Here is a 25,470-nt window from a genome sequence, read left to right as displayed (position 1 = left end):
AACTTCCTGACTGATGTCTTGAGGTGTTGCTTTAATAGATCCACATAATTTCTCTCCTCAAGATGCCATCTATTTTGTGAAGTGCACCAGTCCCTCCTGCAGCAAAGCACCCCCACAACATGATGCTGCCACCCCCGTGCTTCACGGTTGGGATGGTGTTCTTCTGCTTGCAAGCCTCCCCGTTTTCCTCCAAACATAAGGATGGTCATAATGGGCAAACGGTTCTATTTTTGTTTCATCAGACCAGAGGACATTTCTCCAAAAAGTACGATCTTTGTCCCCATGTGCAGTTGCAAACCATAGTCTGGCTTTTTTATGGTGGTTTTGGAGCAGTGGCTTCTTCCTTACTGAGCGGCCTTTCAGGTTATGTCGATATAGGACTTGTTTACTGTGGAAATAGATACTTTTGTACCCGTTTCCTCAAGCATCTTCACAAGGTCCTTTGCTATTGTTCTGGTATTGATTTGCACTTTTCGCACCAAAGTGCGCTCATCTCTAGGAGACAGAAAGCCTTCTCCTTCCTGAGCGGTATGACGGCTGCGTGGTCCCATGGTGTTTATACTTGCGTACTATTGTTTGTACAGATGAATGTGGTACCTTCAGGCGTTTGGAAATTGCTCCCAAGGATGAACCAGACTTGTGGAGGTCTAAAATATGTTTTCTGAGGTCTTGGCTGATTTCTTTTGATTTCCCCATGATGTCAAGCAAAGAGGCACTGAGTTTGAAGGTAGGCCTTGAAATATATCCACAGGTACACTCAAATGATGTCAATTAGCCTATCAGAAGCTTCTAAAGCCATATCATTTTCTGGAATTTTTCATGCTGTTTAAAGGCACAGTCAACTTAGTGTATGTAAACTTCTGACCCAGTGAAAATGTGATACAGTGAATTATAAGTGAAAAAATCTGTCTGTAAACAATTGTTGGAAAAATTACTTGTGTCATGCCCAAAGTAGATGTCCTAATCGACTTGCCAAAACTATAGTTTGTTAACAAGAAATTTGTGGAGTGGTTGAAAACTCCAACCTAAATGTATGTAAACTTCCGACTTCAACTGTATATCACTCCAGTGTAAATTGCTAAATTGTAATTACTTCGCCACTATGGCCTATTTATTGCCTCACCTCCTTACTTCATTTGCACACACTGTATACAGATTTTTCTAATGTGTTATTGACTGTACATTTGTTTATCCCATGTGTAACTCTATTGTTTTTGTCGCACTGCTTTGCCTTATTTTGGCCAGGTTGCAGTTGTAAATGAGAACTTGTTCTCAACTGGTCTACCTGGTGAAATAAAATAATAAAAAATTCAATTTCCATATATGGAACTGTGCCATTCACTTTGAACTGGTCTGTGTTTAGGCTAAAGTATGAGCGGTCACTAGATGCGCTTGTTTTGAGATCAAAGTGAGAGCTGCTTGTAGCCACGTGTGCATATTTCTTAATTTTCTTTGCTCGTTAGTGAGTTATTAGCCCATTTATAGCTCAGTTGTAGTCAACAATGGGGGAGTGATTGCTTCCGACAAGAGAACAAAACGTGTGCATTTCTAGCCATCTTTGAAAAGCGAGTCAGGTAAAGAGCTTTTATATCTTAAAGGAGCAGTGTTGTATTTTGTGACAGTCTTGAATAAACTTAAGTAGCCAATAGGCAGAAGGTAGCATAATTTGTCTGATTCTCTGTAATAATGAATTTTATTTTGTAAAGTGGTTTCTTACATCAAACACAACATTTTGTGTGGCGCAGCAGTCTTAAGGCACTGCATCTCAGTGCTTGAGGCGTCACTGCAGACACCCTAGTTCGAATTCACAACCGCCCGTGATTGGGAGTCCCCTAGGGCGACGCACAAATGACCCAGCATCGTCCGGGTTTGGCCTGTGTAGGCTGTCATTGTAAATAAGAATTTGTTCTTAACTGACTTGCCTAGTTAAATAAAGATGAAATATTTGTATTTTTAAATGTAAGTCACCGTGTCTGAAGGACAAGTGAATTAACAGGTTAATGCCAAGCTTAATGGAATGTAGGCATTGACCACTACACATTGGCTGCTACTGTAGGCTGAATGATAGAACAGCTATTTCCATGTTAAAATGTTATTGGATGTGTTTTTCTCCATTGTTTTTGATAGTAGGCCACTGGTAGGCCTACATTATGATCAAGTAGCCACAGTAGCCTACTTGGCCACTGTTAAAACTGTAACTTAAAGCGGGTACAGCCTCAGTGTTGCATAGAATTTTCACAACTTCAAGTTTGCGCTCAGCAGACCAGAAATTTGCTCAGTGCAGAAAACAATGGAGGGAACCTTGGCTACAACCCCATTCATACTAGGGTGTGAGAGTCAGGGAACCTGCTTGCGCTCTCCCCATTTGGTTTGGATCAAAAGCAACAGCTACTCTTCCTGGTGTCCACATGAAACATGACATAATACATAGTACAGCACATTATTAGTCAAGGACTAAACTACATACATTTAAAATGCCACACACAGCCTACATGCATTATATATACAAAAGTATGTGGACAGCCTTTCAAATGAGTGGCTTTGGCTATTTCAGCTACACCTGTTGCTGACAGGTGTACAACATTGAGCACACAGCCGTGCAATCTCCATAGTAAACATTGGTAGTAGAATGGCTTGTACTGAAGAGCTCATAGATTTTCAACATGGCATGTTCATAAGATGCCACCTTTCCAACAAGTCAGTTCGTCAAATTTCTGCCCTGCTAGAGTTGCCCGGTCAACTGTAAGTGCTGTTATTGTGAAGTGGAAACGTCTAGGAGCAACAATGGCTCAGCCGTGAAGTGGTAGGCCACACAAGCTCACAGAACCGGACCACCGACTGCTGAAGTGTGTAGCGTGTAAAAAACGTCTGTCCTCGGTTCCAACACTCACTAACGAGTTCCAAACTGCCTCTGGAAGCAATGTCAGCTTCATGAAATGGGTTTCCATGGCCTAGCAGCCGCACACAAGCCTAAGATCACCATGTGCAATGCCATTGGATGTGTTCTATGGAGTGATGAATCACACTTCACCATCTGGCAGTTTGACGGACAAATCTGGGTTTGGCGGATGCCAGGAGAACAGTACCTTCAACACATCAATACCTCGCACAAAGACCGAGAGTGATGCAGTCAATCTCTCCTCAGCTTTGAGCCAGGCGAGATTGACACATGTTACTGACACTTTCTCTCCGTGTACATCTAAGTGCCACACTTGCTGCTTTGTTCTGGACCAACTGCAATTTACAGTGCCTTGCAAAAGTATTCATCCCCCTTGGCGTTTTTCCTATTTTGTTGCATTACAACCTGTAATTTAAATTGATTTTTATTTGGATTTCATGTAATGGACATACACACAATAGTCCAAATTGAAACAATTTTTTTTATTTTTTTATAAAAAAATATATTTAAAAAGTGGTGCGTGCACATGTATTCAACCCCTTTGCTATGAAGCCCCAAATAAGATCTGGTGCAACCAATTACCTTCAGAAGTCACATAATTAGTTACATTGCACACAGGTGGACTTTATTTAAGTGTCACATGATCTGTCACATGCTCTCAGTGTATATATACACTTGTTCTGAAAGGCCCCAGAGTCTGCAACACGACCAAGCAAGGGGCACTACCAAGCAAGTGGCACCATGAAAACCAAGAAGCTCTCCAAACAGGTCAGGGACAAAGTTGTGGAGAAGTACAGATCATGGTTGGGTTATAAAAAAATACCAAACTTTGAACATCCCACGGAGCACCATTTTAAATCCATTATTAACAAATTTAAAGAATATGGCACCATAACAAACCTGCCAAGAGACGGCCGCCCTCCAAAACCCACCAAAACTCAGTGATCAGGCAAGGAGGGCATTAATCAGAGGCAACAAAGAGACCAAAGATAACGCTGGTAGGATCTGCAAAGCGCCACAGCGGAGATTGGAGTATCTGTCCATAGGACCACTTTAAGCCGTACACTCCACAGAGCTGGGCTTTACGGAAGAGTGGCCATGAAGAGCCGTTACTTAAAGAAAAAAATAAGCAAACATGTTTGGTGTTCGCCAAGCATGTGGGAGACTCCCCAAACATATAGAAGAAGGTACTCTGGTCAGATGAGACTAAAATAGAGCTTTTGGACATCAAGAAAAGCGCTATGTTTGACGCAAACCCAACACCTCTCATCATCCCGAGATCCACATCCCCACAGTGAAGCATGGTGGTGGAAGCATCATAATGGGGTCATGTTTTTCATCGGCAGGGACTGGGAAACTGGTCATAATTGAAGGAATGATGGATGGTGCTCAATACAGGGAAATTCTTGAGGGAAGCCTGTTTCATCTTCCAGAGATTTGAGACTGGGACAGAGCTTCACCTTCCAGCAGGACAATGACCCTAAGCATACTGCTAAAGCAACACTTGAGTGGTTTAAGGAGAAACATTTAAATGTCTGGGAATGGCCTAGTCAAAGCCCAGACCTCAATCCAATTGAGAATCTGTGGTATAACTTAAAGATTGCTGTACACCAGCAGAACCCATCCAACTTGAAGGAGCTGGAGAAGTTTTGCCTTGAAGACTGGGCAAAAATCCCAATGGCTAGATGTGCCAAGCTCATAGAGACATACCCCAAGAGACTTGCAGCTGTAATTGCTGAAAAGGGTGGCTCTACAAAGTATTGATTTTGGGGGGGGTTAATAGTTATGCACGCTCAAGTTTTCTTTTTTTGTCTGATTTCTTGTTTCTTTCACAATAAAACATATTTTGCATCTTCAAAGTGGTAGGCATGTTGTGTAAATCAAATGATACAAACCACAAAAAAATATATTTTTATTCCAGGTTGTTAGGCAATAAAATAGGAAAATTGCCGGGGGGTGAATACTTCTGCAAGCCACTGTACCTATGTCCCTCTTTGCAGTGAATGACCACACAGCTGGGCTGTAGTCCAGGTGCGACAACTAGAGCCTGTAAGACCCGTCTGGTCGACTGAGATGCCAAGAAGGCAGAGCAATGCCCTATCATGGACAGAGCTCTTCCCATTTGAATAACCATTGAGCCTATATGTTTTGACAATGACAGCTTGCTATCTAGGGTTACACCCAGCAGTTTAGTCTCCTCAATCAAGGTTTAGCGTTGAGCAGATTGTTTTTAGAGATATTTTACACTCATGGCTTTGCTAAAGTGAGCAGTGTCCACAGATTCCCATTCATTCAATATCATGTGATGTTTTCTTCGCCCTCCTCTCTACTAGGATGTACTGCTGTGTTTGACAGTCTCACACAGGGTCTCCAGCTTTCCTCCCTCCAGGACCTGAACAGTAACTTGGTTAAGGTTTCATTTAGAGTCCTCCACTTCTCCTGCTCTCATTTTAATATCCTCTGTGAGAAGAGGAGTGGGTTCTTGCTGTGAAAAGCTCTTGCTCTGCTTGGTTGTAGATCGGTCAGTCTCTGGACTGGTTGGACAGGCTAACATAACGACAACACTGGGAAGTTCTCACGAGCATCGTTATCATGTACAGATAAAGCCGTGCCCCTTGGATGTCAGCCAGCAGGACCAGGTAAACAGTACAGGCCAGGAAGCTAACAGTGATTTTATTCCATGCTTCTGACATTCAATTTGATTAGTGTACCATAGTTTGTAGTATATGTGTCTATGTGCACGGCTGTACTCAGTATTGTGCATGTTTGTCAATGAGTCAGCTTATAATGAGTGAGTATGGCTCGTGCTCTATGGTTTCTGACCCAGTGAGTATGAATAATACCACAGCACAGCAGCCTCATAAAAGCCTCCTCCAGCTCCCCTTCTATACTTTTAAATGCCTGTCTCAGTCGGATGGTTCCTGGAAAGCGCTGAGGAAGAGGTGTCTGGAGTCTGCAGGAAGCTGCTCTCTGCTCACTTCCTGTCATGGGGCCATGTTAAACGTGCGGGTCCAGGGTTTTTGTTTGCTGAGTATAGGCCTACGTGTTTATCAGGGGCAAAACATCATGAGTCATCTGTGAACCACAGCCTTGAGAGAGAATGAAAGAGATGGAGAAAAGAGGGGAGATGGCTTCCTCCTTCCTAAGCGGAGCTGCAGGGGTGCACGTTGCTCTCCTCACCCTTCTGTACACAGATGCGCTTACGCACATACATTTATACACGCACGCCCCACCCCTGCACTCTTGCATGCGCTCGTATGCGCTGGGCTCTGCGGCGACTGCAGCGTCCCGAATAATAAACAGCAGCATTCCTCTGTCTCAATGTAAACAGAGATATGTGCTGCTGGTGAACCAGGGATAACTCCAAGCACATGCAGTAGAGCCTACATAGGTCAGCAGCATCAGGGTCTCCCTCACGCTTTGCCGCCTTTCAGTTATTCAGCCTCACTGTAGTTGGGCGTCTTTATACTCTCAGTATGGCTTGCTGTGACCTATTGGCCTAGGAAGTTCTGAAATACAGTAAATCATGGCGCTAACCTGGATAGCTGCTTCTAAGACCTCATGTCTTCCCTAAACTTGGCACTTGAAGAACATCACTTTCCCTCTTCTGTCAGATTACAGCGCGGCCCTGTTTGTAGATGATACTGAGGTTGCATAAAGTAAACGGGATTGTGCCAGAATGACATATGAACATGTACACTGGGTCTGATTTTTTTACAGATAGCAGAGCATGGCTTGGTCTTATGACTCTTCTTCATGCTCTGAATCAATGCTTCTGCCTTTTGATGTTGACAAGCTCGGCTCAAGGCGTTACAGTACAGTGTTTTGGAAAGATGAATTACAACGATGCTTTATGAAATGTTAGCCCAGACTTGGCTCCTCTGACCTTGTGGTCTTTTTGTCTGAATAACGACGTCTCTGTTAAATGTTTACATTTTTCTGCCCTTGCACTTCTGCTCCTGGAGTTATTTGGAGAGTTTTCACTGGGTTCTTTGAACCTCTGTGACCTGCGGCATTGTCAAGGATGCCGGTAAACAAAGCTTTGGTGGCTCTCCAAACTGGAGCATTCAACCGCAACCCAAAATAACTAAAAACGAACTGCAAGGGGAAAACAAGAAAGTATATCGCTCGGTTCATGGGGGGCCAGGCTTTCATGTTTAGCTGAAGACCGTGTGTTTTGCATTTGTCTCCTCTCTGTACATTCCTCAGTTTTTTGGGAAGGTATGAGGGAATGGGGGATTTATTCAAAAGGCCCCCTCTCCACTATTGGCAAGTCCAGCATTCCTGTCACAATCCTTTTACCCCCCTCTCCTGACAAAATGAGAGGCTCTGATCGTGTGGTTGAGGTGGTGTGCGTCTTTGTGAAAATGCAAAGTTTGTCGAATGTGTGCGTGGTTATGAAGTGTTTGTTCGTATGTGTATGAAAGATAGGTTGTGTGTGTGGTGTGTGTGTGTGTGTGTGTGTGTGTGTGTGATTTACGACGTATCCTGCCCTTGGGGTCCCTGTGAGGGTTATGAGACACGGCACCAGATCAGGATCAGCTCTGCTGTTTTGACATGGACTTAAATCAAGTTTCCGGCGGCCATTCTCATTTTCCCAGTTGAACAAATAAATCCCAACAAAGCTCATGGAGATAAGTACCAATTTCCTGTGTGTGGAGCTCTTTTGGGTCCGAATTGGGTCCTTTTCAGATTTTCTCATTTTCCCATCCAGTCTCTCTGTTCTCAATATGAGCCATTTTATTTTGGCCCTTAAGTCCCCAGTTCTACTGGATGTATTGTACTATCTGCCAGAATGCCGTGCTTATCTCTAATGCTCCATTGAATACAACTTATTTTATTTCAAATAGACCCCAGTACAGATGCATTCTGTGAGTGGTGTAAAAATGGGAGAAAAAATTGTCAGCTGCGCTCTAAGCTGTTTAAAAAATGAAATGTCCGTTTTTTTTGGGACTCGTCATGGTGCTTGACTAATGGATGTTGCATTTTAAAGCCAAGACAATTTGTGATTTTATGCAACAAAATCTCATGGTTTTATTCAATACGTTTGTAGATGTTGATACCGGAAACTCTGGGATGTAATCTGGAGCAGGAATGCACAACATGAAATGACCAACAAATTAAATTACTTCAATTATTATTAGTTGTTTGCAAAAATTACATCAGGTTTTGCTCGTACGTAATGTTTTTTTGAGAGGTGCACTGCCCAGACCTTATTGACCCATAGTGATATAACAGGTGTACTTGGAGGCCTGACCTGCTTCTGTAACATTATCTTGCTGTGTCCTGACCTCACCACTCCACTGTTGTGTGACCCACAGGACTGCTCCAGCTCTGAAGAGTACACCGTCGCCTCCGCCCTCCTGCCACTGACGACAGCCTTTTACCGGGTGAGTGACTGACTGGGAGATTCCATTCCACAGAGCGGATAGAGAGTCACCCAGCAGGTCCTTTTGATTATATTGCTCAATCAAGGGCAGGACAGCCTGGCATTCACCACAAGCTGGCCGTCCTAATGGAGGGTATTTACAACGGGGGCAATAATAGAAAAGGGATGGGGTGTGATATCCCAGCTGTCCTGGCACTGGTCCTGTTCTGAAGGTTGCCTCTGGTGCATGCAGCATGCCCTAACCTCATGTCAGGAGCTGTGTTCCAGGCAGGACAAGAGACTTCCCAAGCCTCTGACCATGCAGCTCTGGGACAGGGGAGGGGACAGAGAATTGTCCCGTTTGTTCTCAGACGAGCCACATTAGGATAAAGAGGGTGAGAACTGTACTTCACACCAAAGCCCAGAGGGCCGCTGTGGTTTGTGGTTTCCAACCTCCCGTGATCAAACTTGGTTGCTGCGGTGCGCACCACAAATATGTCCCCACCGCTCTGCTGTTGCCACGGCGACAGACACAACTGTGGGCTGTTGCCCTGCATTGGGTACAGACCCTAAGAGACAGAATTTGGACCTCGCCCACTCTCTGCCATTATATGACTCACCCTGTTTTTATAGGACAGGCTGATGTAACGCTCTGTGATAAGCCTGCTCTCTCTGTTTCCCAGCCAGGTTAACCATTCTATCAGACCACAGTGGCATTGGAAATGTACACACATAGTAAATTATCTAAATCAAACCAAGGGAATTGTCTCTGTTTGTTGATACAGGTGTACAGTGTTACCTGCTATGTAATGGGGGTGAGAGCAGAGTTGTCTCTGTACACAACCTGAGTCAAGTGGTCACAGACCCCACTATAGCACATTGTTCATAGTTTGGTTTGTTGCTGTAACGGAGTAACAGTGTCTCTCTGTGACCGTCAAGTTGTTAACACAGCACTGTGACCCTAGGCTCCAGCTTTCTGCCTCTTCATTAAGACATCTGAAAGCCATTGCCCAAACGCATTGGATTTCCTGTCGTTTTTTTTCCTGTTTCCCCATTTTACGTCACCATACAATCTGATTTAAAGGATTACGTTAAAGGACCTTTATCACCAGGTTTTCAGAAAGAGACACGAATCCTGAGAGGCATCTCATTCTCAACGGAGCAGTTTCTGGCACGGGAGGAATGAGAAGGAATGATATCGTGAGCTCCAGAACGCAACAGATTTCTCCCAGATTTCCAAAGGAATGGCATTAACTGTAGAGTCCAGCATGTGGTCACGCAAATGGCGAAAAGCAAGAGCACAGGAATCCACCACGGTCCATATTGTGTAATCTCTTGTGTGATGAAAAAACGCTATGAAAAAGCTGGGAAAACAACATATCCCAAAAAAACAGAGCACCTTGTGATGGTTCACAACGCTCCGCAAAGATTCTCGGGATAATCTCAGCATCGCACGATAGTCAATTACATCCTTTTGCAAAATGTCTGTTGGCCTGCTTTACTCTACCCCCCCATCCTGCCACATTTCCCCATAGTCTTTGACTTTACCACACTGACTGTTATGGGGCTGTTCAAAGCATGCTTGGCAGCAGATGAAGGAGCCAGTGGAGTGTTGGGTTTACGCCACGCTGTAGTATAGGACCATGACAGTCTACTGTAGGACACTGCTGAGAGAACCATTTGTGGAATCGTTGGTTGAGAGAAAGGGAACAGAAGGAGTGTCTTCTCTCTGTATCCAGGTGACAATCGTGACAAAATAGCAGATGAAATGTGCAATAATCTTTCAGCGGTACATGTGTTTTGTTACAAAGCCAAAAAGAGAGAATTTCAACCAGAACCGTTTGTTTCTTTGCCATGGAGTGGTTTTGACGTGGGTCTTATGGTTAAGATTATTTGCATACCTTTTCATGGAAGATTAGCTCTGATTTCCTTCATCTTGGACTTTATTACACTACCAAGGAAAACAACACGTCTCGGGTACATGTTGCACATCTGCGTCCAAGTACTCCTAACCTCCTAGCTTCAGTACTAAACTGCTAAGCCCTCCAACCTTACTACAACAGCACCCTGCCCTCAAGTTAAGACAACCTGCTTTACCTTCTAGATTTCCTAGAAGGTGAAGCTGATCTGATAGGTGTTTACCTGTGGGTCATGCCAGGGTAGGGAGAACCTGTAATACAATGGTAGTTCAAACTGGGCCAGAGGTATCCCCGGAAAGGCATTTGGACAGCGGAATTCACACACACACACACACACACACACACACACACACACACACACACACACACACACACACACACACACAACCTGTCTGTAATCTCCATAGAAAGACTTAGTTAATCAGTGCTCAAGTGGCATTGAGTGATTAGGCTACTTTTTTACACCTTTTACGTAACCACAGTAGCCCAGGCTTGCCGCGTGAATTTGCTGCATAGTTTCATTATAAACATGTTCTTATTTTGAGTTTCTCATGTAGATGACTTTACAAGAGCAGGCCTATTGCTTTCCTGAAGTGTAATTCCATCCGTGTAAATAGTGAATTGTACATAATATACCGTCTTGCAGTGGCAAGGCGGGATCAACACAATACGTGCCGTACGGTAGCACGTGCCATTGACGACATCCGCCTTGCTTGTTACTGTATCGTTATTTTTACTCCAGCCAGTCCTCATGCTCTGCCCCCAGGAGTATTTATCACCTTATCAGGAAGTTCTACATCCCCTCAACCCCTCCCAACGAGGTCAGTTGGCTTAAGGCCCTTTCCTATTAAAACCGCTGCTTCACCTGTACCTGTTATCCATCACTCCTCATTGACATCTTCCACAGAGCCTCTCAATCCGTCAACCTCTGCTGCCCGCAGTAACTACAATGAGAATTGGGGATCGGGTCTGGAAGAAATTTGGTCAGGGCTTCACATCCCGGGGTTTTATCACCACAGTATGTAATGTGTTCAATCACTACAATGCCCCCATCGGAAGGCTGCCCCCAGAAACGCACTCTAAATTAAAATTACCCTTTTACAGTATAATATTTATAGTAAATCCCCTAAGTCTTAAGGTAGAGTGACAGTTCATGAAAGCCTTAGGAGGTTTTTCTCAACTTAATCTGATGAATATAGACTGTCCTGTCACAGTGGTCTTCTTTCTCTTAGCTTTAGCCTGGCTAGTCTGGACCCTCCCCAGTGGACTGTCTTCAGCCCACAGTGCTGCTGCCCAACCTCTCCTCACAACAGAATGTGGGACGCTTCTCAGCTATGTGCCCGCTCCCACAGTGTTTGTGCGAGAGACATTGTGTGTGTTTGGTTTGTGTTTTGGGCAAATGTTCAAACTGAAGAGCCGCCTTTCATTGACCTATATTCTGCCCCTTATTTCCCTCGGTCTGTCTGGCAGGCTGCACAGTGAGGTCTGTGGCAGGCTGCACAGTGAGGTCTGTCTGGCAGGCTGCACAGTGAGGTCTGTCTGGCAGGCTGCACAGTGAGGTCTGTCTGGCAGGCTGCACAGTGAGGTCTGCGAAACTAACCAATCTTGGAACAACATATGTTACTTACTTTCGAGGGCTATATGTCTGGTGATGTCATCATAATGCAGCCAACAGGTTGAACTGTGTTTGACATGAGCTTTTGGGTTAAACTGGGTTGGCGTGCTCTCTTGGGCTCAGTAAGTAGTTTACCTAAACTGCATGCAACCTTTGTACAGGCCATATCTCAGTTAGCAGGGACGGGTTGTTGTATTGTTCTGTATAAATGTTTCTGAATTCCTCTGAAATATACTACTTCTGATAAACCCCATCTTACTAAAAGCGTCAGCACTGTTTGATTCGGTGTTATTGTGCCCTTTTAATAAACTCACATATTTATCATGCTTTTATTGTTGCAATTGAATGTAGACCAAGAGTAGAGATCTGCCTACCTCTTGGTTCTGAGGTTTAATTTCAATTGGATGCACCGCGGCAACAGTCAAAGCCCAAACATGATTCTGGACTCAGAAAACCAATGGACTGTTTAAATGATTTCTGCCCCAGTTTGTGCGTGGAGAGATTGGAAGGTTTTCGCTGTTTTACGTTTGGTCCTGGGGAGAACGGATGATTTACGTCGTGACCTTTGTGTCCCTGTGAGACGTCTAGAGCTGGACTCGTCTCTGTTTACTCTGCATGGTAGAACATTTATGTTAACAGTACATCCCGCATGTATACTTATGGCATAATGGACTTGTTTGTTCCACGCTTTTCAACATGTCTCCACTGTTTGTTTGACTCGGTCATCTGTGTAAATACATTGTTTGGATGGCGACGTCTTCAGTGCTACAGAATGCAAATAACTCCAATGACACAATAGGGATTAATGGGGAATAAATCTATAATGCTTGATTGGTCCAAGTCGGGTTATTTTCTTCCCCCAGTGTCTCTGTCACAAAGGACTTCTAACGGAATGTCTATTTTTATACCCATGGACGCCCAGTGATTTGCTCCAAAACAGCCAGAAACGATTTTGTTGCCCAAGGCTGGTCACGGATCAAACACGGCACTTTTCCTCCAGTGTCCAGATAAGTACAGGTCAACCATCAGAGCTATGAGACATCGTATCTCCCTTTTTAGAGCTGATGAACACACCCTGAGCTCTCTGTATATGTCTCTCTCTCTCACTGTCTATCTAGCTATATGGGCAATACTGTATTATTGAAGAGTTACCACCTTTTCCTTCAAGTTGTGTCATGAACCCGAACATCATCATCCTGGGATCCCCTAGCCAGACCTTGACCTCTTTTTCGGTCTCTGTGCTCTCTCGGTCTCTGTGCTCTCTCGGTCTCTGTGCTCTCTCGGTCTCTGTGCTCTTTTTCGGTCTCTGTGCTCTTTTTCGGTCTCTGTGCTCTTTTTCGGTCTCTGTGCTCTTTTTCGGTCTCTGTGCTCTCTCGGTCTCTGTGCTCTCTCGGTCTCTGTGCTCTCTCTCTCTCTCTCTGGGCTCTCTGTGCTCTCTCTGCTTCTGCTCTCTCTCTGCTTGTTTTCCTGCATTCCTCTTCTGCATTTGGCAAGTGGAGCGTTCATATGGGTCTCTTTTGAGGGTCGTCTACCTCCATCCCTCCATCTGTCTTCTCTTGTCCCTCTGCTCTGTGTAGTAGGTTCTGACTTCAGCCTAGACCCTGGTTCCCCTCTGCTATCAGAGCAGGGAGAGCCAACCGACCGTGGTCAACCTGACCTCCAGACAACTGAGCAGGCTGTGTGTTTAACAGGAGAAGACACACACACACACACCTCCACTCAATGTGCTGCAAGACCCCACACCATATGACATGAGAGTATAATGACAATTTTGTAAATATTGTTCTCTGGTGCAGGTCCCAGAATAACAGCTGCATTAACGCGTCTACTGTTCTTGTTTTTCATATTGGCCACTGTTCCATGAATGGCCACGGTTCATTCCTTTCCATCCTTTAACACTGACCTCTGTGCATTTAGTCTAGACTCGTTAATCCAATCAGGTAATCTGTAAGTCTATTAGCGCCACAGTTTGTCCTGAGAGCACTTATGGCCGTGTCAGATTTGTCTCTGTCGACAGAGGGTTGTTAGGCTAGCTCCCTGCTCGCCCTGCTCCCTGTAAATGGCTGAGTACTAGCGGAAGACACGGCCTTCCTGTGAAAATGTAATGTGTATAAAACATTCCCGGGGGAAATGAAACTATCCGTACGAGCTTTGACATTGGCGTCATCCGCCATACTTCCTTAACGATATAAAGCTGCGCTCTGACGGACTGCGTACATTTGGAGGTGAATTATGTCTTTATGAAAGTGGTTTAGAGAGGAGGCTTAGTAGTGGATTTATCATTTATATCAGAGGGATACTACTCAAGGTGTAGGGCTGTCCTGAGCAGGGAGGGAGCCGAGCAGGCGGTCTACTGCTGCCCTCCAACGGCCTTCAAACCTCTCTGGAGAGGAGAGATGATGAGATACACAGGCCAACGTATACTGGAATCACTTCCAGCCCCAGTCTCACCTTTGAACTTCCGCACACTACTCTCCCACTCCCCCAGGGCTCTGTGCTCGAACCCCTGCCCTCGGGTAAGCCTCAGCAAGGTGCCGGGACTGTAGCCATTTTAGTTCTGCAGCCTCTGGTAACTACAGTAGCCCCACTGCCGCTGGTCATTCAGGGAGAACCAAAGCGATAATGAACAGCTCTGTGTTGTATTGTGTCAGGCTCAGAGGGAAGAAATCAGAAATAATCTAATAAGAGGCTTGAGCGTCGCTCAAGAAAGACACATGGCCTTCAGACTCGGCCAGGGGGGAGGAGGGGAACATAGAGGTGGGGGGGTTGTAAGGATGTTAATTTATTAACAGTGTTGGCACTCTGTGTTCTTGGGTCCGGGACTAGTAGGTGCCTTAGCTGTTGCCCAACATTCATGTGTTTATATCAGGGCATAGGAACAGTCTTCATGGCTTTAGCAGAGCTGCATGTTCTCTCTAGGTGGTGTGTGCAAACAGGTGCTTCACTTCACTATTCATACCGTGGAAAAACAGCAGGGCCCTGTTTTTAGTACTCATCCAGAGCGGGAGAGTGACGTTCTTGGTGTGGTGTTGTATGTGTTGAAAACTTAGAGCCCACGAGAAATGGTTGATTGTACTTGAAACCTTTGGCAGCTTTGGATTATTTTCCTATTTCCACCCAGGTTTTAATGATCGTCTTTACAAGCTATGCTCACCACAGCCCAGTTAGTTTCACGAGTTGTGAGACGTTGAGCCCAAACTGCTCTCTTGTATGTTCAGTCGAAAGCAGACCCTCAGCACATCTGAACGTTTGTCTGGTCAGCGCTTCAGTGTAAGCTGTTGAAAACGTCTACTCCTCAGCCTCTTACTGTCAAAACATTCCCTCGTGTCTGCAGAAATTGCCGGCTGGCGTGAGCCAGTTTGCCTACACCTGTGTCCAGGACCATCCCATTTGGACCAATCAGCAGTTCTGGGAGGCCACGTTCTACAGCGAGGTCCAGAACCAGATCCGAGCCCTGTACCTCACCGCCCCTGAAGACAAACTAGGCATCACTGCCAGGCTAAAGGTAAACGAATGAGAGGTTTCAAAGCCAAATAATGGTTGTTTTTCTATCACTTTTTTAGCCCCATTTGCAGAATGACACTAAACAAGCACATATCTTTCTCTCCCCTCAGGAGCAAGGTCCCCTGCCCCCGGCGGCCCCCAGCGCCTCGGAGCGCACGGCCATGGACCTGGCGGCGGAGCAGCTGCGCGCCTGGCCCTGCCTCAGCAAGGAGAAGCAGCAGGAGCTGGTGAAGAACGAGGAGAGCACGGTGTTCAGCCAGGCCATCCACTACGCCAGCCTCCTGGTCTACCTGCTGGTCCCCCTGGACACCAGCAAGAACAAGCTGCTCAGAGCCAACCCCGTCGCTGACTGGGAGAGCGGCAGCAACAGCATCGTCACCAACAGGCAAGCAGAGCAGCTGGTTGCGCCTCACTGCACCCCACTGATATTGTCAGTTAAATCTGACACCTAACTATTCCCCACAGCTATATCAACAGTTATTTTGGCACAGCACACAGAAGCGCCCTCTAGAGTGAAATGCACTTGATCGGAAAAAGAACTCATATGTAAGGCTGTTATCTAGGATGATAACGCTCTTGCTTGGGGAGTATTTTGTACTTTGTAATAAGGTGACGATAAGTGTGTGGGCGGACATGACGTTACCGTGTACATGATCTCCTCTAAAATGGATCAGTGTACAGCACCTCCTCAGCCATATCCTGCCCATCCTGTTGGCTGTCCTATCACCTGCTGGAGTTTCAGCCTCAAGTCTGCCAGGGTGGTTAACACTCAGCCTGTCTGTGGGGGGGGGTGACCTCCACTCAGCCAAAAGAAACAAAGATTGGGATTTCCACTGCTCTGTGCTAAGAGTAATGTGATGTGTACCAAGTTTAGAAAGTTTGCACGTGTGCCTTTTCTCAGAAATGGAGAAGGGTCTGCCAAAGACATATCTCCAGTTTCTCTCACTTTCACTTTCTGTATGGTAGCCCCCTAGCTAGTCCCCTCTGAAGCGTATTACTGGAGATTTTAGGCCCTTTGAGTTGTTTACATGGAGAATGTTGAAGCCTACACCATGTTGAATCCTTTAGTTCTTGTTTTGCCGCTGGTTTCATGAGTGGCTGGGGGGGGGGGGGCGCGATGGCCACACTGTTTATTTGGTTGTTATTTTCTCTCTCTTGGTTCTTGCTCCAGACTTGTTTTGTTTCTCACAGAGAGACTTCTGGATCTCATCTGTGTGTTTTGTAAACCCCGCTGGACGTTACATCACCGTCCCATGTGAAAAGTGGCCAAGAGACCGCGTGAGCGGTCCTGGCATCACAGCTGACCTCTCGCCAGACTGCTGGTGTGCCATGCTCACAGACCTCAGGCACACTATATCGTCATGTGGATCTCTGGGAAAACTTCAAGTATCCCTCTCTGCAGCCTGTTCTATTCTCATGCCATTAATGCAGACTAAAGTCCGACTAAATGTGTGTTTGCAGTATTGCAGGCAGTATGGCGGAGAGCTTTGACACAGAGAGTGGCTTTGAGGACTCTGAGAACAGCGACGTGGCCAACTCTGTGGTACGCTTCATCGCCCGCTTCATTGACAAGGTGTGCACAGAGAGTGGCGTCAGCCAGGACCACATCAAGAGTTTGCATAGCATGATCCCAGGTACCGTACGACCCCCAGTCAACCTCAATACTACCAAATACAACGTCAATTAAACCCCAATACACCTCTATCCCGGAGCGCTGTAGCTAGCACCATGACCTCTGACTTCAGGAGCAAACTCCCGCTGTCCTAATTCTGTCAGCTTTATCACTTAACCCTGTATTTGTGCGTCTAACTTTCTCACTCATCATTATTTACGATTCATTCAGGATTATCCGTAATCATGGTAGAATCCACATTAATGTGTTTAGAAACATTTATATTCTTATTTACAATAAAAGTGACTCAAATGACACTACATCATTTACAATTTATATTGGGCACAAGATTGTCTGAAACAACCAAAACAAACAGCAAATGCACCCAACAACTTTGTAGAGTCACAAGCTTGATTAAACAGTTCACCTGATATGGATGAAAATACCCTCAAATTAAAGCTGACAGTCTGCACTTTAACCTCATAGTCATTGTATCATCCCAATACTTTTGTAGCTCACTGTTGGTGGTGGCCTTCAAATCTGTAAATATTGGCTTCCTGGGGTTGTAATTAGGGGTGTACAAGCATGTGTTTATGTATACCTGGGTTGGGTAACTTATGTGTTTTTGTGTGTGCATGACATCGTGCTAACTGGTCATGACCTCTGACCCCAGGCATCGTGGCCATGCAGATGGAAACTCTGGAGGCGGTCCACAGGGAGAGCAGGAGGCTGCCACCTATCCAGAAGGTAGGTGCTTACCTGCACTGGGCCACCCATCCAGAAGGTAGGTGCTTACCTGCACTGGGCCACCCATCCAGAAGGTAGGTGCTTACCTGCACTGGGCCACCCATCCAGAAGGTAGGTGCTTACCTGTACTGGGCCACCCATTCAGAAGGTAGGTGCTGCCCTGCACTGGGACACCCATTCAGAAGATAGGTGCTGCCCTGCACTGGGCCACCCATTCAGAAGGTAGGTGCTGCCCTGCACTGGGCCACTGAGTTCTCTGTCTGTCTGAATAGAAATGTAGTTTATCAATCATGAATATTAGTACCATTTGAAACTCTGTAAGCTGTCATCAACATTTTATCAATCTCATTAATGGAGTAATTTTGTTGTGCCTTTGAAGTAAACCTGTGTCCTTTAATAATGAAGTGGTGTTAGATCCCCTATTCTCCTGGAAGTGGTGTCAGAACCCCTATTCTCCTGGAAGTGGTGTTCGAATCTCTATTCTCCTGGAAGTGGTGTTAGAATCTCTATTCTCCTGGAAGTGGTGTTAGAATCTCTATTCTCCTCGAAGTGGCGTTAGAATCTCTATTCTCCTGGAAGTGGTGTTAGAATCTCTATTCTCCTGGAAGTGGCGTTAGAATCTCTATTCTCCTGGAAGTGGCGTTAGAATCTCTATTCTCCTGGAAGTGGCGTTAGAATCTCTATTCTCCTGGAAGTGGTTTTAGAATCTCTATTCTCCTGGAAGTGGTGTTAGAATCTCTATTCTCCTGGAAGTGGTGTTAGAATCTCTATTCTCCTGGAAGTGGTGTTAGAATCTCTATTCTCCTGGAAGTGGTGTTAGAATCTCTATTCTCCTGGAAGTGGTGTTAGAATCTCTATTCTCCTGGAAGTGGTGTTAGAATCTCTATTCTCCTGGAAGTGGTGTTAGAATCTCTATTCTCCTGGAAGTGGTGTTAGAATCTCTATTCTCCTGGAAGTGGTGTTAGAATCTCTATTCTCCTGGAAGTGGTGTTAGAATCTCTATTCTCCTGGAAGTGGTGTTAGAATCTCTATTCTCCTGGAAGTGGTGTTAGAATCTCTATTCTCCTGGAAGTGGTGTTAGAATCTCTATTCTCCTGGAAGTGGTGTTAGAATCTCTATTCTCCTGGAAGTGGTGTTAGAATCTCTATTCTCCTGGAAGTGGTGTTAGAATCTCTATTCTCCTGGAAGTGGTGTTAGAATCTCTATTCTCCTGGAAGTGGTGTTAGAATCTCTATTCTCCTGGAAGTGGTGTTAGAATCTCTATTCTCCTGGAAGTGGTGTTAGAATCTCTATTCTCCTGGAAGTGGTGTTAGAATCTCTATTCTCCTGGAAGTGGTGTTAGAATCTCTATTCTCCTGGAAGTGGTGTTAGAATCTCTATTCTCCTGGAAGTGGTGTTAGAATCTCTATTCTCCTGGAAGTGGTGTTAGAATCTCTATTCTCCTGGAAGTGGTGTTAGAATCTCTATTCTCCTGGAAGTGGTGTTAGAATCTCTATTCTCCTGGAAGTGGTGTTAGAATCTCTATTCTCCTGGAAGTGGTGTTAGAATCTCTATTCTCCTGGAAGTGGTGTTAGAATCTCTATTCTCCTGGAAGTGGTGTTAGAATCTCTATTCTCCTGGAAGTGGTTTTAGAATCTCTATTCTCCTGGAAGTGGTGTTAGAATCTCTATTCTCCTGGAAGTGGTGTTAGAATCTCTATTCTCCTGGAAGTGGTGTTAGAATCTCTATTCTCCTGGAAGTGGTTTTAGAATCTCTATTCTCCTGGAAGTGGTGTTAGAATCTCTATTCTCCTGGAAGTGGTGTTCTGTAGCTGAAGTGCCTATGATTCCAGTAATGTTGCGGTCATCAACCATCAGACTGGGGTTCTTACAGTGATGCTGTTGTGCGCCTTATCACACTGCCAGTTCTTGATTAGGTCTCTCCCCCTGGTCGGCTCATTCCCAGGACACTGCGGGCCCAGTCAGGTCCAGTGTAATTGATTTGTATGTTTGTCTGGCAGGGCCTTGTCTGACATTCATAGCTGAGACCACGTTGCACACAGCTCTGCTGCCAGCAGCACATTCAATCCTGTGAACTCTGTAAACAAGTGCAGGAATGACCCTGGTGGGCCATCAGCACAGAGATTTATGACTGGAGTTGGAGCTGTCCTTGCCTCTATGGAACCTGCTACTGCTTTGGCCCAAGGTTCAGGGAGAGGAGGAGGTAGCGCTGTTGGGTCTGTCGGGATTAAACAATCAGTTAAGGGAGCTGGACGTACTGGTGTACCTTGGGCACTCCAAGCTACAAGCAGTGAAAAGGGTCACTGTGATAAGTTGGTATCGCTGGCTCTTATATCTCTGGCGTAGCTGGGTGGGTTGTCTAGTGTGTGTGTAGGGGTGATTACTTAGAGTTCCAGCTGGCAGCCTCATCGGGGTGCTGGGGGACCGTTGGGGCCTTTAACACACTGGCCCCTGGCCCTGGGCCATCCAACACCAGCAGGACCATGTTCCTCTTATCTTTTGGCCAGACTAGACCAAAACTCAACTGCACATCCACTGGACTGGCTTGACCTTAGCATGGTTGTCCCTTCAGGTTCCATGTATCACCCCCCCCCCCCCCCCCCCCCCCCCCACTCTGTGTGTAAAGGCTGTGCTCTGAGAGACCAGTGACACCATTCTGTTCCCCATGGAAGATATGAACACTGCACAGAACCATGACCTTCTGACATTGACTGTCTAGGCCCCCTCACACTAGAGTGCTCAACTTGGCTACAGTTTGATGAGCTAGAGAGGCAGAGCAGTGTTAGACCAGCTGCCTTCAGACCTGGCTCTGCTGGGGAGCTGAAGAGAAACCGACTTCCAACACAGTGGAATGGAGTTTGGATTTGCAGGTTGCTACGAAGCACCTCAAAGCAGATGTTCAGCAGTTGTCAGTGCTCATTGATGAGGGGTATGCTTTGGATCCTCCAGCATTTCTTGAAGCATGTAAATCAATAGATTGTGGTAGTGTTGGGTAAGACTTGAGTTAAAAATATGTTGCGCAGACTACACTAAATGCATATATCAAAATGAACTAAATGAATTATTGTAGTTGTAAATAAATGTAAAGACTTGCATGTACCTAAGGACCAAGTGATTGACTTGGAGCATTACTAATGATCAGTCTCCATGGAGCACATGCTTTGTTTTTCTTGGTAATGCATCAGTGACTGTAGGTAGCTGTGTATAACGCTATATGATGCGGAGTGTGTGTGCAACACACTGTGTGGATGTGTTGCTTTTGTGACATGATAATGATGTCTGTGTGTGTGTGGTAGATTTCTGTCTTAGATATGCTCAGCTGTTGTTTAGGTGTGACGTGTGTTGATATCTATCCTTATCTAATGCACTGATATGTTGACATTAGGGCTGTCCCCGACAACAACAAAAAAATGTTGGTCGACCGCAAGTCATCTGTTCAACTAATCTATTGGTCGACATTTTTAAACGTGTATTTTTCCTTATATAGACAAACCCTATGTGTTTGAATAAAATCAACTACAGCGCCTTCGGGAGATATTCAGACCCCCTTTTTCCACATTTTGTTACGTTACAGCCTTATTCTCAAATTGATTCAATTGTTGTTATTTTTTTCCCATCAATCTACACACAATACCCCATAATGACAAAGCAAAAACGTTCTTTTTTAAATGTTTGCTAATTTTAATTTTTTTTTTTTAAACTGACATAACATTTACATAAGTATTCAGACCCTTTACTCTGTACTTTGTTGAAACACATTTGACAGCGATTACAGCCTCGCGTCTTCTTGGGTATGACACTACAAGCTTGGCATACCTGTAATTTTTTAAATTTTATTTAACCTTTATTTAACCAGGTAGGCTAGTTGAGAACAAGTTCTCATTTACAACTGCGACCTGGCCACGATAAAGCTCAGCAGTTCGACACATCTAACAGAGTTACACATGGAATAAACAAACATGCAGTCAATAATACAGTAGAAAAAAGCCAAGTCTATATACAGTGAGTGCAAATGAGGTAAGATAAGGGAGGTAAGGCAGTAAATAGGCCATGGTGGCGAAGTAATTACAATATAGCAATTAGACACTGGAATGGTAGATGTGCAGAAGATGAATGTGCAAATAGAGATACTGGGGTGCAAAGGAGCAAGATAAATAAATACAGTATGGGGATGAGGTAGTTGGATGGGCTACACATGGGCTATGTACAGGTGCAGTGATCTGTGAGCTGCTCTGACAGCTGGTGCTTAAAGCTAGTGAGGGAGATATGGGTCTCCAGCTTCAGTGATTTTTGCAGTTCGTTCCAGTCATTGGCAGCAGAGAACTGGAAGGAATGGCGGCCAAAGCAGAAATTGGCTTTGGGGGTGATAAGTGAGATATACCTGCTGGAGCGCGTGCTACGGATGGGTGCTGCTATGGTGACCAGTGAGCTGAGATAATGCGGGGCTTTACCTAGCAGAGACTTGTAGATGACCTGGAGCCAGTGGGTTTGGCGACGAGTATGAAGCGAGGGCCAGCCATCGAGAGCGTACAGGTCGCAGTGGTGGGTAATATATGGGTCTTTGGTGACAAAACGAATGGCACTGTGATAGACTGCATCCAATTTGTTGAGTAGAGTGTTGGATGCTATTTTATAGATGACATCGCCGAAGTCGAGGATCGGTAGGATGGTATGTTTGGCAGAATGAGTGAAGGATGCTTTGTTGCGAAATAGGAAGACAATTCTAGATTTAATTTTGGATTGGAGATGCTTAATGTGAGTCTGGAACAAGAGTTTACAGTCTAACCAGACACCTAGGTATTTGTAGTTGTCCACGTATTCTAAGTCAGAACCGTCCAGAGTAGTGATGCTGGACGGGCGGGGAGGTGCGGGCAGTGATCGATTGAATAGCATGCATTCAGTTTTACTTGCATTTAAGAGCAGTTGGAGGCCACGGAAGGAGAGTTGTATGGCATTGAAGCTCATCTGGAGGTTAGTTAACACAGTGTCCAAAGAAGGGCCAGAAGTATACAGAATGGTGTCGTCTGCGTAGAGGTGGATCAGAGAATCACCAGCAGCAAGAGCAACATCATTGATTTATACAGAGAAGAGAGTCGGCCCGAGAATTGAACCCTGTGGCACCCCCATAGAGACTGCAAAAGGTCTGGACAACAGGCCCTCCGATTTGACACACTGAACTCTATCAGAGAAGTAGTTGGTGAACCAGGCTGCCAATAAGAATGTGGTTCTGCCAATAAGAATGTGATGATTGACAGAGTCGAAAGCCTTGGCCAGGTCGATGAATATGGCTGCACAGTTATGTCTCTTATTGATGGCGGTTATGATATCATTTAGGACCTTGAGCGTGGCTGAGGTGTACCCATGACCAGCTCTGAAACCAGATTGCATAGCGGAGAAGGTACGGTGGGATTCGAAATGGTCGGTAACCTGTTTGTTGACTTGGCTTTCGAAGACCTTAGAAAGGCAGGGTAGGATAGATATGTCTGTAGCAATTTGGGTCTAGAGTGTCTCCCCTTTGAAGAGGGGGATGACCGCGGCAGCTTTCCAATCTTTGGGAATCTCAGACGATACGAAAGAGAGGTTGAACAGGCTAGTAATAGGGGTTTCAACAATTTCGGCAGATCATTTTAAAAAGAGAGGGTCCAGATTGTCTAGCCCGGCTGATTTGTAGGGGGTCCAGGTTTTGCAGTTCTTTAAGAACATCAGCTATCTGGATTTGGGTGAAGGAGAAATGGAGGAGGCTTGGGCGAGTTGCTGTGGGGAGTGCAGGGCTGTTGACCGGGGTAGGGCTAGCCAGGTGGAAAGCATGGCCAGCCGTAGAAAAATGCTTATTGAAATTCTCAATTATTGTTGATTTATCGGTGGTGACAGTGTTTCCTAGCCTCAGTGCAGTGGGCAGCTGGGAGAAGGTGCTCTTATTCTCCATGGACTTCAGTGTCCCAGAACTTTTTTGAGTTTGTGCTACAGGATGCAAATTTCTGCTTGAAAAAGTTATTATGGGGAAATAGTATTAGGGGAGTTTCTCACATTCTTCTCTGCAGATCCCTTCAAGCTCTGTCAGATTGGATGGGGAGTGTTGCTGCATAGCTATTTTCAGGTCTCTCCAGAGATGTTAGATCGGGTTCAAGTCCAGGCTCTGGCTGGGCCACTCAAGGACATTCAGAGACTTGTCCCAAAGCCACTCATGTGTTGTCTTGGCTGTGTGCCTAGGGTCATTGTCCTGTTGGAAGGTGAACCTTCGCCCCAGTTTGAGGTCCTGAGGGCTCTGGAGCAGGTTTTCATCAAGGATCTCTGTACTTTGCTTTGCTGCAGAGATGGGATAATATTCTAGAAGGACAACCATCTCCACAGAGGAACTTTAGAGCTCTATCAGAATGACCATCATGTTCTTGGTCATCTCCCTGACCAAGGCTCTTCTCCCCCTTTTGCTCAGTTTGGCCGGGCGGCCAGCTCTAGGTAGAGTCTTGGTGGTTACAAACTTCTTCCATTTTTAAGAATGATGGAGACCACTGGGTTCTTGGGGACCTTCAATACTGCAGAAATGTTTTGGTACCCTTCCCCAGATCTGTACCTCGACACAATCCTGTCTGAGCTCTACAGACAATTCCTTCGACCTCATGGCTTGGTTTTTGCTCAAACATGCACTGTCAACTGTGGGACCTTTATATAAACAGGTGTGTGCCTTTCCAAATCATGTCCAATCAATTGAATTTACGACAGGTGGACTCCAATCAAGTTGTAGAAACATCAAGGATGATCAATGGGAAAAAGGATGCACCTGAGCTCAATTTTGAGTCGCATAGAAAAAGGTCTGAATACTCATGTAAATAAGGCATTTCTGTTTTTTATTTTTTATACATTTGCAAAACAATTTCAAAACCTGTTTTCACTTCGTCATTATGGGGTATTGTGTGTAGATTAATCAGGAAAATGTTTTATTTAATCCATTTTAGAATAAGGCTGTTATGTGTAAAAAGTCAAGGGGTTTGAATACTTTCCAAAGGCACTGTGTATGTACTGAGCTTTTCCGACGCTTTAAGCCCACTGTTTGATGAAATAAGACACAAATGAATGAAGGGAGCCGGATGGCCATGCTGTGTTCAAATGAACTGACAGTGAGTGCCTGTGTGACTGGTGCGTGTTTTCTCTCTCTCCTCCCTGCTGCAGTGAACAGGCACCACAGCACAGCAAGCGTTTCTCGCGCTGTCCGTGCTGAAGCTGCAACATAATTACAGCTATTTTGTTTCTTTCTTGTTTCTGACAGAAGAGTTCTGTTACCAAAATACCTAATTTGTTTGGGGGAAACATTCCCTATTCCCTCAATGCTTGCTCTCTTTAAATGAAAAATGTATGCATCGCATGCACGTGACCAATAGTGCCTGACCTATAACCTATCATAATCACATCAATAAATTGGTTATAACAAACTATGAGTACTGTAACACGTGACGGCAAAATGGATGCGGAGGACGTGAAAAAGCAATTAGAAACGGGCAAATGTTTACTGGTTGCTCAGGAGGGAAAGGGGAAGTCAGATCTGTGGAAGACATTTGACTTAGTTGAGCAAGCGTTGTATGAGTATTATGTGTGCCAAACAGTTGCTGTTAAATTATATTGTAATCTTTCCTGACCATTTGGAACAGTGTAAACAACACTAAATAAATAAGTGTACCAGAGAAAATATATATATATATATATACTGTATAAAACCTTTATTACAGCAGACTGAAAACTGTCGCATGCATTCATGAATGGCGGTTTATTTATTTATTGTTTGGGCTAATTATTGAAATCTCCCATTATTTAA

The 25,470-nt window shown here is 45.1% G+C and overlaps 1 protein-coding gene across 1 annotated transcript in view; it reads left to right on the top strand.

Moving 5' to 3' along the window:
- The window catches only part of LOC120046664 (myotubularin-related protein 13-like), a 160,579-nt gene that overhangs the window by 107,476 nt on the left and 27,633 nt on the right, over positions 1–25,470 (top strand). The window contains exons 17-21 of the mRNA XM_038992064.1: positions 8,221–8,289; positions 15,136–15,306; positions 15,416–15,690; positions 16,767–16,939; positions 17,591–17,664. Of these exons, the coding sequence (XP_038847992.1) occupies positions 8,221–8,289; positions 15,136–15,306; positions 15,416–15,690; positions 16,767–16,939; positions 17,591–17,664 (762 nt within the window). The remainder of the gene's footprint in view (positions 1–8,220; positions 8,290–15,135; positions 15,307–15,415; positions 15,691–16,766; positions 16,940–17,590; positions 17,665–25,470) is intronic.

This window comes from Salvelinus namaycush, chromosome 1 (genome assembly GCF_016432855.1).
Source record: "Salvelinus namaycush isolate Seneca chromosome 1, SaNama_1.0, whole genome shotgun sequence".
Lineage (NCBI taxonomy): Eukaryota > Metazoa > Chordata > Actinopteri > Salmoniformes > Salmonidae > Salvelinus > Salvelinus namaycush.
Note: the sequence above shows the minus strand (reverse complement) of the source record. Positions and strands in the feature narration are given on the sequence as shown.